At 38.8% G+C, this 14,709-nt stretch overlaps 1 protein-coding gene across 1 annotated transcript in view; it reads left to right on the top strand.

Annotated features, from left to right (window-relative positions):
- The window catches only part of LOC147732424 (uncharacterized), a 2,559,122-nt gene that overhangs the window by 2,319,746 nt on the left and 224,667 nt on the right, over positions 1-14,709 (top strand). The window contains exons 92-93 of the mRNA XM_086954262.1: positions 1,888-2,056; positions 2,195-2,409. Of these exons, the coding sequence (XP_086810388.1) occupies positions 1,888-2,056; positions 2,195-2,409 (384 nt within the window). The remainder of the gene's footprint in view (positions 1-1,887; positions 2,057-2,194; positions 2,410-14,709) is intronic.

Here is a 14,709-nt window from a genome sequence, read left to right on the forward strand (position 1 = left end):
AATCTTGCTTGTATTTACTAGGTTGGCAGTTAATCCATGTATGTATACTTCAGTCAGTATTTATATTGACCAGGCCGGTGCACACTCTTTTGTACGCTGCCTTGCCTTTAAAGAATACTGTTTCAAATACTCTAAACAGAGCGCTACCTATGCATCTGCTCCCTTGACATGCTAACAGACGCGGTACACCGCCCGTTCAGATAGGGTTGTTTTTAGACGCTCCCTAGTATGCAGGCCCAGGCAGCCACCTGATTGGTGGATCCCGCCGAGCCTCCAACAAGCACTCAGCGCCTGCACCTCGCGGCTTCACTCGCGACTGGGCAGCGCTGCAAGGAGGAACTCACCCGAGGCAGCCCCGAGGACGATTGCAGAATTGAAATACGAAAAAGGTAACCTACGCGTTTCCAATCCTGACAAGTGGTTCCTTTATGGGCCGTATTGCGGTTTACAGGACAAAGCCAATGTCCACACGAGGCTATACTGACTAATCGAAAGTATTTTGGCCCCGCTCTGTCCCATTCTATGATTGCATATTGTACACGCAATTACCCAGATATTTTGATTTTTCCAGCATAGGTTGTCACCACAACCATGCCGAGTGTATATTTATAATGGTGATATTACCTCCCAGTGCCATATAAACAGGGTAACTTACACATACTCCTGTCTCTTCCATTCACAGATTAAACCATCACACCTGGACGCAACTTGCTCTCACAATTGTGCAGTTTTTGATTGAATACACATCGACGCCCCAGTAAGTGTCCACCAATGCTTCTCTTCTGAGAGCACATATGCTCAAGATGCAGTTTCTAAAAATTTCCATTTTTAATACACCTCTAGGCTTCGTATACCACTATGGAACCGACGCAGGTCCATTCCCAATAGGCCACTGGACGGCCTTATATGAAGTAAGAAGCCCATTTTACTAATTGAGCCCTTGGTATTTACATAGATTTGCTGCGAATATATAGATACAATTCCCCTTTCTAAAGATATTTTATTAACCTTTAGGCGCTCCTGTTTCCACCCGTCCTGAAGAAGACCCCAGCCCGAGGTTTCAACCAACCCATCCATTAGGGGTCGAAACGTAGACTTGATTTCATCCGATCTTCTTAACATAGGAAGCAACCTATTGAGTAACACGTACCCTATGTTAAAGAAATGAATGGAACTATTGAACAAAATTAGTCTGTAAAGGATGCACTTTCAACCACTGTGATTGTTTTAAGATCACAACACCCTTTACCCAGTCCTCACCTCCACCCATTCACCCCCAACCTATCTAACTGTCTCCTTTTTCCATGTCACTTTGAGCGCACTTTGTAAATATCCATTACTATACACTGTATGTTTAACATTTATCCGCATATAACGTTGCTATAGTAGAAAACTTTTGAGACTTATGTCCTATAGTCCTCCTTTGACCCAATGAAGTAATTGGTCTTTCTTTAGCTATATGTTTTCTAATGCTCCCGTGTTAATCATAACACTATGACAATGTTGAAATAAATGTGTTTTGTGTACTACACCTTGGGATTTCATGGTAAATAATTCCGTTTTGCAAAAAGTAATCTGTGATTAATTCCTGACCAATAATCTATAGAACCTGACCACTTTATACGTACTTTTGTTCACTGACCCAGGTCAGAGAGTTCTCAGGGTATACCCCATTGTTAACTCGCTACTCTTCATGGAATGAAGGGCTCATCAAAATATGCTGAAAACATAAAAAAAACAGGGGAAACCATGGAAAAAGGGAAATGGCTTGGATAATCTTGCTGCACGGATGGTTGGGTACTTCAGTCCCTACATTGTGTAGCACTGAATTTTTTCAAGATATTTGTAGGTTGGAATTGAAAATGTAGTCTGTATTTTCTCCATCAGGAACTACTTCATGGCCTGGATATCCACCAAGGGATACACCTTGATCGAAATCATGTGTCTGTGATGGGAGCACAGAGAAGCGAACAAACCCCCTTGTCATCTGGGACGAGTGGTGAATCAACCAGCGGCGGCCATTCAGATATTCCTGAACAAACCCAAAAGAGCCCAGGTATGATGTTTGATGTATCTCTTGACATGAGAGATCAAGGAAGTGTTTAAAACTGATCCTGGACTTATCCAGATAACCGATGGAAGCGAAGAATTATTTTCGATTTTGGTGATATCAGTCACTTTTTTTCCTTCTCAGGTTCTTTCTGGCAGGAAGCCACAACACTGATGAAAGTTCTCAGAAGTCTATTGTTAAAAATGTCATCAGAGCTCATTACCTCAAAAAGGGAAAAAACTCGACGTGCACCAGATGGGATGGAAGAAGTCTGTACAAGCAGAGAAAAGGAAATGAAAGTCAACCAAAGATATGTAAAAATGGACAAACAAATGGGAGCACTGGATGAGCACAGAGGGGTAAGTCTGTGTGTGCTGTGAGGTAAAGCTGCATTTGAGAGATATCAAGGGGCCTAGATGAGTTGAGTGCTGTAAGCCAAGATATGGAAAAAATAATCTAAACTATGTTGCCTAAAGGCCAGTCTGGCAAGTGTGGTGGAGCCCCTCAATGAGTACACAACGCCGAGTCTTGGAACAAGGTACTTTTATTATCTTTTCAGTTACAGCTTCTGCTTGCGTCCTGCCCCTTGCCCTTCAAGTCCTGTTGTATCCCACCCTGCTACCCTGACCGGAAGTGGTGTCCGGTGTCCCCTTGCCCCCACTCCTGAACCAGGGTCCTAGTGCCCGATGCCTGGGCACAACATCTCCCCCTTTGGTGCAAATGAAACATTTCTGTGACACTGCCGGTGGTCAGTGGGAGAGAAGGAACGAGATATATATATATATATATATATGTATATATATATATATCTCGTTCCTTCGTTCCTTCTCTCCCACTGACCACCGGCAGTGTCACAGAAATGTATATATATATATATATATAGGTATATATAGTTAGGATTTTTTCTCTATGGGATTTTTGAAAATTCTATGTCTAATAACTTTGGCGTTTGTGGACGGAATCGGCTGAAATTTTCAGGAAAATGGCACATTTTGTTTCTGAGCAGCCCCTGACAATTTGGGGGGGGGGGTTCGTCAAGGGGGGGCCGAGAAAAAAGGGGGGTCCCAAAACGCGTTTTTCCCATGTTAATTTCCATAGGGCGGTTGGCCTCACTTTTAGCTCGAACGGCTGAATGGATTTGCACGAAACTTGGCAAAATTGTAGGGACTGTTAGCCCGATGTGCCTTTGCTAGGTCTCAATATATGTGCTCCAGTGGATTTTGAGTAATTTAGGTTCAAAAAAAGATATATATCTGGGCGGAGCCTAACCACACATCTGATCTGTTTGGCTGTCAGCACTTCATCCAAGAAGTGTTGGCAGCCATCTTGGGACCAATATACATGATAGCACCTCATTAAAAAGCATTGTAGTTAATAGAGGGTTTTAGGACTTTAGTTACATTATAAATCATTTGTTGATGGTACCATACTCGTTTTAGGAATTGTGGTGGGTTCTAAGGTGATTTTACCATGTGAAAAAACCTTCTGCTGTGATATCATGAATATTGTTTGAAAGAAAACTAATATCTCATGATTTTCCCACAGTGGTTTGGAAGGGGATCTATAAGCTAAACTGAAAGCATATTTTCTGTAAATTCACATTATCTTTCTCAGTCATGTGAAAATGAAGTCTGACATTCTCAGTAAAACATGTACATCCAACAAGGACAGAGACTGTCAGTTGATTCCTTTTTTGTTCTACTGCAGCCTCCTAGAGTGTTCTAAAGAACAACTAGAGCGCTAACAGTCCTACTTATTACAAAGGTATGGCACACCTGAAGCCATCTTGATTGGAATAAAGTGGTAACTCTTAAAACATTTAATTTAAAAAGAAACAACATGAGGGGGTATATTTTGCCATAGAAAGTATGATTAGTGCTGCAGAATGAAAAATTAGGGCACATTTTGAGTGACTTCTCAAATCCTTTTCTATTTCATTAAAACATTCTGACATGCAGTCTCCCAAAATGGTCACCAGAGACAAAAGAGCCCAAATGTAGCCCAAATATCACCCAGATGTAGCCCAAGTATAGCCCAATGACAGAATGTCCCAGAGTGTTCTAAAGAACAACTAGAGCGCTAACAGTCCTACTTATTACAAAGGTATAGCACACCTGGAGCCATTGTGATGGGAATAAAGTGGTAACTCTTAAAACATTTAATTTAAAAAGGAACAAAATGAGGGGGTATATTATGCAATAGAAGGTATTATTAGTGCTGCAGAAAGAAAAATTAGGGCACATTTTGAGTGACTTTTCAAATCCTCTTCTATTTCATTAAAAAATTCTGACATGCAGTCTCCCAAAATGGCCACCAGAGGCAAAATAGCCCAAATGTAGCCCAAATATCACCCAGATGTAGCCCAAGTATAGCCCAATGACAGAATGTCCCAGAGTGTTCTAAAGAACAAATAGAGCGCTAACAGTCCTACTTATTACAAAGGTATGGCACACCTGAAGCCATCTTGATTGGAATAAAGTGGTAACTCTTAAAACATTTAATTTAAAAAGGAAAAAAATGAGGGGGTATATTTTGCCATATGAATTATGATTAGTGCTGCAGAAAGAAAAATTAGGGCACATTTTGAGTGACTTCTCAAACCCTCTTCAATTTCATAAAAAAATTCTGACATACAGTCTCCCAAGATGGCCACCAGAGACAAAAGAGCCTAAATGTAGCCCAAATATCACTCAGATGTACCCCAAGTATAGCCCAATGACAGAATGTCCCAGAGTGTTCTAAAGAACAACTAGAGCGCTAACAGTCTTACTTATGACAAAAGTATGGCACACCAGAAGCCATCTTGATTGGAATGAAGTGGTAAGTCTGAAAACACTCAATTTAAAAAGGAACAACATGAGGGGGTTAATTTTGCCATAGAAAGTATGATTAGTGCTTCAGAAAGAAAAATTAGGGATCATTTTGAGTGACTTCTCAAATCCTCTTCTATTTCATTAAAAAAAATTCTGACATGCAGACTGAAACATGCACTTTGAATACCAGCAGCAGACGTCCCTGGTGAGCAGTAGCTTTACTACAGTGATCTAATGTGCAACTAGAGTGCTAACATTCAGAATTTATGGCAAATGTGTGACACATCTGAATGCCTTCTTGATGGAACCAAAGTAAACAAGCATTGAAAATGCAATAGATCTCGCCCTCGTTTAAGTTAAAGCCATTCTGTTTGTAATGAGGTGGCTTTTTAGCTTTGCTTTTATTAGTGTTTTTTCAACTTTCATGTAAATAACATGCATCTGTATGCATATAAGTATATGTATGCATGCATTTATGTTTGTATTTATATAGATATACAGATGATATATGTTTATATATGTATGTATATATATATATATTCACTGAAAAAACCATAGGCTATAGACCATATATAGTTAGGAATTAGCATTTACAAAACCTTGAAAAATTCACTGAAAAAACCATAGGTTATAGACCATATATAGTTAGGAATTAGCATTTACAAAACCTTGAAAATTCACTGAAAAAACCATAGGTTATAGACCATATATAGTTAGGAATTCGCATTTACAAAACCTTATTTTACTCACACAAAACCATTGAAATTCCCTATATAGTTAGTTGCACTAACTATATATCGCGCACCCGCAATCCACTGCTGATGATGTCACATATTACATCATTCATGACATGGTCAGTGACATCACTGATGACATCACTGATGACATCTCAAATGACATCACTGATGACATCACTGATGACAACATCCAGTGACTGTATGTTTCTGTAAAGTTAAAATATGTCTTACATATTGAAGAATGAGTGGATGTATAAGTGTCTGGATGAAGGATTTAGTAGGTGCATGACTGACTGTATGAGTGAGTGATTAAATGTGTCTCACTGAGTGCATGGGTTAGTGACTAAACTGTCTTAATTTGTGCATCATTATGTCTGTTGTTCTGTAAACTGTTGCATGTGTTGATAAGTAGCTATATGAGTAACTATATGGGTTATTGATTGGTTGCCCAAGTATTTGTATGGGAGACTGAGTGTGTGTGTGGGTGGCTGGGAGGTGTATGACTCTGTGCATAGATGTGTGAGCAGTTGATTCACTAGATGTATGGTTTCAAAAGTGCATGTGGAAACAGCTGTATGGGCGGTTGACTGTGTGCATGAGTGTATTGGTGAGTGAATGGATATCTCAGTGCTACATGTCAAAGTAAGTACATATGTAAAACACAGTACATGTGAGAGTTGACATATATAAATAACTGTTCATAAGAGCCAGTGAATGTGTGAGTGGCTGTATGGATCATTGTGAACTTGTATCAGGGATTGTATAAGAGAGTAAATATGTGTTAGTATATGTTTGAATAAGTAAAGTTTGTATAACTGTATAGTTGAGGAAATGGAGGTGTGATTGATTCTTTGCATGACTGACTAGGTGTGTGAGTAACTCCATGGATGAGTGACAGTCTGTGAGTGTCTGTTTACACTGATTGTATCTAAGGTTATATTAGAGTCTGAAGAGGTTCATCGTATTATCACATGAATGATATCATCAGTGATGTGATCAGTAATGTCAAATGAGATGTCATCAGTGATGTCATTTGAGATGTCATCAGTGATGTCATTTGAGATGTCATCAGTGATGTCATCAGTGATATCACTGACCATGCCATGAATGATGTAATATGTGACATCATCAGCAGTGGATTGCGGGTGCGCGATATATAGTTAGTGCAACTAACTATATATGGAATTTCAATGGTTTTGTGTGAGTAAAATAAGGTTTTGTAAATGCGAATTCCTAACTATATATGGTCTATAACCTATGGTTTTTTCAGTGAATATATATATATGTATATATATATATATATATATATCCTCACAGGGCCTCGTCACTTTACTTTAATGACTGTCGAAAAAGCCACAAAGGGTCATAAGCCCACTGGGGCAATAGGACTGTTAGTCCCTTATCTACATCAGTAGGGCTATGCTGATGTGGAAATGAGGTGAACCAGCTAGAAGCTAGTATAAATAATTCAAGTAACATCTGATTAACAGTGTCAGTATAATTGATACCCTCAACAACTGCTGGAGTATATAAATGCAATTGCTAGCATCGTTCATTATTGAAATAAAATGTTTTCAGATTGACAAGTAAATGGAGTTATAAGGTTATGCCCACATGGGCAGAATAACTCTGTGGCTCACAGTAAAGGAAATGCCAAGTGAACTAGCTAATAGCGGGTAAAAATATAGTAAATCGCAAATAATGATTTATTAGGCATTTTTTTATATGTGATTATGTTATTACAAGTATGCATATGCACGCGCCAAAATTTGTCAAAATGCGCTTTATAAAATGAATAACTAGAGGCTGTTGAGCTTATTGTACTCTGTAAATTACCAGCATTAGTATCTATGCACTTGTTATGTTGCAGCGCTAGTCTGCTTTCTATGATTATTCACTAGAATGTCACATGTTTGTTTAAAAACCTATCGTGATCACAACACTTTTACTCGTGAGCAAGGGAGGTGAGCTCTTGAAACGCGTAGAGTTTTTGCTTTGAACCTACATTAAAAAAGCGTTCTTTCAGCAAGAAGTTGTTCGTGTGTTCCTGACCTAAATGAGAAAGTCAGAAATCGATTTTATATATATATATATATATTCACTGAAAAAACCATAGGTTATAGACCATATATAGTTAGGGATTAGCATTTAAAAAACCTTATTTTATTTGCACAAAACCATTGAAATTCCATATATAGTTAGTTGCACTAACTATATATCGCGGACCCGCAATCCACTGCTAATGATGTCACATATTACATCATTCATGACATGGTCAGTGACATCACTGATGACATCACTGATGACATCTCAAATGACATCACTGATGACATCACTGATGACAACACCCAGTGACTGTATGTTTCTGTAAAGTTAAAATATGTCTTACATATTGAAGAATGAGTGGATGTATAAGTGTCTGGATGAAGGATTTAGTAGGTGCATGACTGACTGTATGAGTGAGTGATTAAATGTGTCTCACTGAGTGCATGGGTTAGTGATTAGAGTGTCTTAATTTGGCAATCATTATTTATGTTCTTCTGTAAACTGCTGCATGTTTAAATCAGTAGCTATATCAGTAACTATATGGGTTATTGAATGGTTGCCCAAGTATTTGTATGGGAGACTGAGTATGTGTGTGGGTGGCTGGGAGGTGTATGACTCTGTGCATAGATGTGTGAGCAGTTGATTCACTAGATGTATGGATTCAAAAGTGCATGTGGAAACAGCTGTATGGACAGTTGACTGTGTGCATGAGTGTATTGGTGAGTGAATGGATATCTCAGTGCTACATATCAAAGTAAGTACATATGTAAAACACACTCCATGTGAGAGTTGACATATATAAATAACTGAACATAAGAGCCAGTGAATGTGAGAGTGGCTGTATGAATCATTGTGAACTTGTATCAAGGATTGTATAAGAGAGTAAATATGTGTTAGTATATGTTTGAATAAGTAAGGTGTGTATAACTGTATAGTTGAGGAAATGGAGGTGTGATTGATTCTTTGCATGACTGACTAGGTGTGTGGGTAACTCCATGGATGTGTGACAGTCTGTGAGTGCCTGTTTACACTGAGTGTATCTAAGGTTATATTAGAGTCTGAAGATGTATTATCACATAAATGATATCATCAGTGATGTAATCAGTAATGTCAAATGAGATGTCAGTGATGTCATCAGTGATGTCATTTGAGATGTCATCAGTGATGTCATCAGTGATGTCATCAGTGATGTCATCAGTGATGTCATCAGTGATGTCACTGACCATGTCATGAATGATGTAATATGTGACATCATTAGCAGTGGATTGCGGGTCCGCGATATATAGTTAGTGCAACTAACTATATATGGAATTTCAATGGTTTTGTGCAAATAAAATAAGGTTTTTTAAATGCTAATCCCTAACTATATATGGTCTATAACCTATGGTTTTTTCAGTGAATTTTCAAGGTTTTGTAAATGCAAATTCCTAACTATATATGGTCTATAACCAATGGTTTTTTCTGTGAATTTCATTGGTTTTTTAAAAGCTAATATCTATAGCTGTAAAATATATTCTTTATTAAGTGACGTATCACGTAGCCCGTGAGACGCCTAATGATGCATCGCATAACCGTGACGTATTGTCTCTGCAGCGCAAACCAAACCCAAAACGTAAGCGCGCCAGAACACGCTTAAAGATATATATATATTTTTTTAACCTTAATTAGACAAAATCCACACGTGCACATATCACAAATGTTCAAAAAACACAATATGTCGGACTCCCGTTACGCTGCCGGTTAGCTGCCCGGTTAACGTACCAGGAAGCACCTTTACCGCGAAAAATCGCAATTTTTTTTTCACCCCCCAGGGAACTTTAATAGCCCCCTCATCAATCCTCGGGGTTCAGGAGGGGTTTGCCTTACCCCTTTCATTCATTTACACCTTTTTTTTTTCCACCTCTTGTCTCTCGATCCCACAGAGAGACAAGATGGCGGCCGCTCCAGACTGTTTACAATGATAACAGCCAATCAGCTTCTCCTCAGACTCCCGTTACACTGCCGGTTAGCTTCCCGGTTAGCTGCCCGGTTAGCTGCCCGGTTCGCGTACCAAGACGCGTCTCTACGGCAAAAAAATCTGAATTTTTTTTTTTTTTTTTTGGGCCCAGCGTGGCTCCATAATATCCCCTCATCAATCCTAGGGGGTCAGAAGGGGTCTACCTTGCCCTCTTTCCTTCATTTCCCCCTTTGTTTTGGCCTACTCTTGTCTCTCGATCCTACCGAGAGACAAGATGGCGGCCGCTCCGGACTGTTTACAATGTTGACAGCCAATCAGCTACTCGTCAGACTCCCGTTACACTGCCGGTTAGCTTCCCGGTTAGCTGCCCAGTTAGCTGCCCGGTTCGCGTACCAAGACACGTCTCTACGGCGAAAAAATCGGAATATTTTTTTTAATTTTTTTTTGGGCCCAGCGTGGCTCTATAATATCCCCTCATCAATCCTAGGGGGTCAGAAGGGGTCTACCTTGCCCCCTTTCCTTCATTTCCCCCTTTGTTTTGGCCTCCTCTTGTCTCTCGATCCTACCGAGAGACAAGATGGCGGCCGCACCGGACTGTTTAGAATGTTGACAGACACCGGAGAGCCAATCAGCTTCGCTTCGCAAAGTTCCGATACGCGAAAAGTACGCGAACCGGAGCGCTGCCCGGAGCGCTGTTACAGATATATATCTTGTTTTAAACGTTAATTTCTCAAAATTCACTGAAGCACATATATTGAGACCTAGCAAAGGCACATCGGGCTAACAGTCCCTACAATTTTGCCAAGTTTCGTGGAAATCCATTCAGCCGTTCGGGCTAAAAGTGAGTACAACCGCCCTATGGAAATTAACATGGGAAAAACGCGTTTTGGGACCCCCCTTTTTTCTCGGCCCCCCCTTGACGAACCCCCCCAAATTTCCAGGAGCTGCTCAGAAACAAAATGTGCCATTTTCCTGAAAATTTCAGCCAATTCCGTCCACAAACGCCAAAGTTATTAGGCATAGAATTTTCAAAAGTTCCATAGAGAAAAAATCCTAACTATATATACCTACTGGCTATCGCCAGTAGGTAATATTCAATGAAAAAACCATAGGTTATAGACCATATATAGTTAGGAATTAGCATTTACAAAACCTTGAAAATTCACTGAAAAAACCATAGGTTATAGACCATATATAGTTAGAGATTAGCATTTACAAAACCTTATTTTACTCACACAAAACCATTGAAATTCGCATATATAGTTAGTTGCACTAACTATATATCGCGCACCCGCAATCCACTGCTGATTGTCACATATTACATCATTCATGACATGGTCAGTGACATCACTGATGAAATCACTGATGACATCATCCAGAGACTGTATGTTTCTGTAAAGTTAAAATATGTCTTAATATTGAAGAATGAGTGGATGTATAAGTGTCTGGATGAAGGATTTAGTAGGTGCATGACTGACTGTATGAGAGAGTGATTAAATGTGTCTCACTGAGTGCATGGGTTAGTGACTAAACTGTCTTAATTTGTGCATCATTATATCTGTTGTTCTGTAAACTGCTGCATGTGTTGATCAGTAGATATATGAGTAACTATATGGGTTATTGATTGGTTGCCCAAGTATTTGTACGGGAGAGTGAGTGTGTGTGTGTGGGTGGCTGGGAGGTGTGTGACTCTGTGCATAGATGTGTGAACAGTTAATTCACTAGATGTTTGGGTTCCAAACTGCATGTGGAAACAGCAGTATGGGTGGTTGACTGTGTGCATGAGTGTATTGGTGAGTGAATGGATATCTCAGTGCTACATGTCAAAGTAAGTACATTTGTAAAACACAGTACATGTGAGAGTTGACATATATAAATTACTGTGTATAAGAGCCAGTGAATGTGTGAGTGACTGCATGGATTATTGTAAACTTTTATTAGTGATTGTATAAGAGAGTAAATATGTGTTAGAATATGTTTGAATAAGTAAGGTGTGTATAACTGTATAGTTGAGGAAATGGAGGTGTGATTGATTCTTTGCATGACTGACTAGGTGTATGAGTAACTCCATGGATGAGTGACAATCTGTGAGTGTCTGTTTTCACTGAGTGTATCTAAGGTTATATTAGAGTCTGAAGAGGTTCATCGTATTAACACATGAATGATGTCATCAGTGATGTTGTCAGTGATGTCATTTGAGTTGTCATCAGTGATGTCACTGACCATGTCATGAATGATGTAATATGTGACATCATCAGCAGTGGATTGCGGGTGCGCGATATATAGTTAGTGCAACTAACTATATATGCGAATTTCAATGGTTTTGTGTGAGTAAAATAAGGTTTTGTAAATGCTAATCCCTAACTATATATTGTCTATAACCTATGGTTTTTTCAGTGAATTTTCAAGGTTTTGTAAATGCTAATTCCTAACTATATATGGTCTATAACCTATGGTGTTTTCATTGAATTTCAATGTTTTTTAAATAGCAAATATCAAAAGCTGTAAAATGTATTATTCTTTTAAAGGAAAAATATATTTTATATGTTTTTAATTTAATTTTTTTATCCATCTGCCAAACCCTGAACCTCTTAATAGTGCACTGTGGTGGAAATGATTTAGGCACTATGACTGGGGTTGGTCGGGAAATGCTTTTAAAGGACACCTTTCATCAATTGATGACACTTTTTCCCCCAACTGCCTTGATATATTCCAATATATGCCAAAGACAGTGACAGAAATGGAACTGGTCCAACCAATTTTGTCCACAATTTGAGAAAGCACGGAAACATGTGAATAAATCTGTTTCTGCTTATATGAGAGACTTTAGAATGGGTTCAATATTCAACAATAACTTGCATTACAACATGCAAGACATCTACAGAGGAGATGGTGTGCACTTGTCAGATGAGGGGAATAGAATATTCCTCCTGAATTTAAGACTGTGCATTGGAACATACTTGTAGGTACCTAAATCAGCCACAGAACCCAATAGCTCTTTTCAGAGCTACACAACCTCTGATCATTCTAAACGTTTATCTTTTTCTAAATTATTTCACTATTTTTCACCAAAGTACGCGCCCCGGTACGCTTACCGGTGCGCGTACCGGGCGCTCTCCAAGCGATTTTTTTTTTTGCCTATATGAGCGTCCTAAGCCCCCCATCAGAAAACCTAGAGGGTCAGGAAGTGTCTACCATGCCCCCTTCTACCCATTCCGAACATTGTTTGCCCTCATCTTGTGTCTCAATTCTACCGAAACACAAAATGGAGGACTCCTGTAACGCTGCCGGTACGCGTACCGGGGCGTGCACCGGTAAGCGCTCGATAAAAAAAGGTGGGAAAGTAACTTACAGAAAAACCACTGGAGACTCTTTCATCAAATATAGAATAGGCCCTACTACATAGCAGTCCCTACCATTTACCCAAATTTGATGGAATTCCATTGAGACATTTATGCTGTAGGCCTGACTAAATATCCTGAGGTAAATTACATGACAAAAACACATATGAAGTGTTAGAATTGACAACCAATTAAAATGTTACTTTCATTTTCTACTATTATTTCATGACATTTGATTGGTTATGTACCTGAATATATATAAAGAAAGAGAGAGAAACACAGCCATTTTGACTACTACTTCCTGAAGTACATTTCAAGAGCATTTTCACTGACAACTTAAACTTCTTTTTGAAAGGTAAGATGTTATTTTAAAAATTTGAAAGGAGAACTATGTTATGCTAATTTGGGAAAACGTTTTCAGATAGTTATATACTGTCCCCCTGTAAGAGTTAGAGATTGAGATAGGCTTCTCTGTTATAATTATGGATTGAGTTAGGCTTCTCTGGTATAATTATGAATTTACTTAGGCTTCATCACAGGCACTTTTTAATAGTTCTACTTCCTGCCTGAAACCATACAGGGCCCAAAGATAACTTCACTGTTAAAAACTCACAAGTACCTGTTTGAACTTAAACCCAACAGTGCCCTATCTCTACTGATATATTTATTTTTTATGCAATTTACAGCAAGAAAGTGGAAGCACAACAGAAAGAAAATAATATTTCTTTTCAAATTAAGATTGAAAACAATCCTAAGGAAGAAAATGAAGAAATTGAGTTTTTGGATGACACTTTAGACCAAGAATTAATTAAATGTGTTGAAGAATGTGAATCATGGAATGAAAAGGAGGACATTCCAGATGAATTAATGTTACAAATTCTTTCAGATTTTGAAAAATCAGAACAGTAAATTTAATTTATAAAAGTTAAAATTGTTTGACACATTATTCTTTTTTATATGAAAATTGTGAAAGAGAACCCAAGAAGATATAATATAAAGTGAGACTTAAAATATACTGTGCAACTTTTTTGTGTTACATAGTAAGTTTGCTCATAGTTACTTCCTTACTCCAACTATATTATCTCAAATGTGTATTTATCATCTCTTTATCATCTCCTGCCTCCATATTGTTTCTGCTTTCCTAACAGACTATGGTATAAATTCCATATACCACAATAACTTCTGAAACAACATGCAAGATATCTACAAAGGAGACGGTGTATATTAATTTTTAGACTCTGCATTGGTACCTACATGTTGCTACTTAAATAAAAAAAAGATTAAAAAAAACAACTAAAAGAACAATCGATAAACATACAATATTTGAAAAGTCTATCATTCTTTTTTCCCCATTTTACGCTCCCCGGACCGCTTCCCGGTGCGCGTACCGGGCGCTCCCCCCGCAAAAAAACGAAAAAAAATATATTATTTTTTTGCCCCGCGGGGGCCCTTTTAAAGCCCCCACATCAAACCTAGGGGGTCAGGGAGGATCTACTCTGCCCCCTTATGGTCATTTCCCCCTTTGTTTTGGCCACCTCTTGTGTCTCGATCCTACCGAGACACAAGATGGCGGGCGCTCCGGACTGTTTAGAATGTTTACAGACACCAGGGAGCCAATCAGCTTTACGCGCGCAAGTTGCATAGCGCGCCCGGAGCGCTCCCCGGTGCGCGTACCGGGGAGCGCTTACAGATACATATATTTTTTTGAACCTTAATTACTCAAAATCCACTTTTGCACATATCTTGAGACCTAGCAAAGGCACAT

This window comes from Lissotriton vulgaris, chromosome 2_1 (assembly GCF_964263255.1).
Source record: "Lissotriton vulgaris chromosome 2_1, aLisVul1.2, whole genome shotgun sequence".
Classification (NCBI taxonomy): domain Eukaryota; kingdom Metazoa; phylum Chordata; class Amphibia; order Caudata; family Salamandridae; genus Lissotriton; species Lissotriton vulgaris.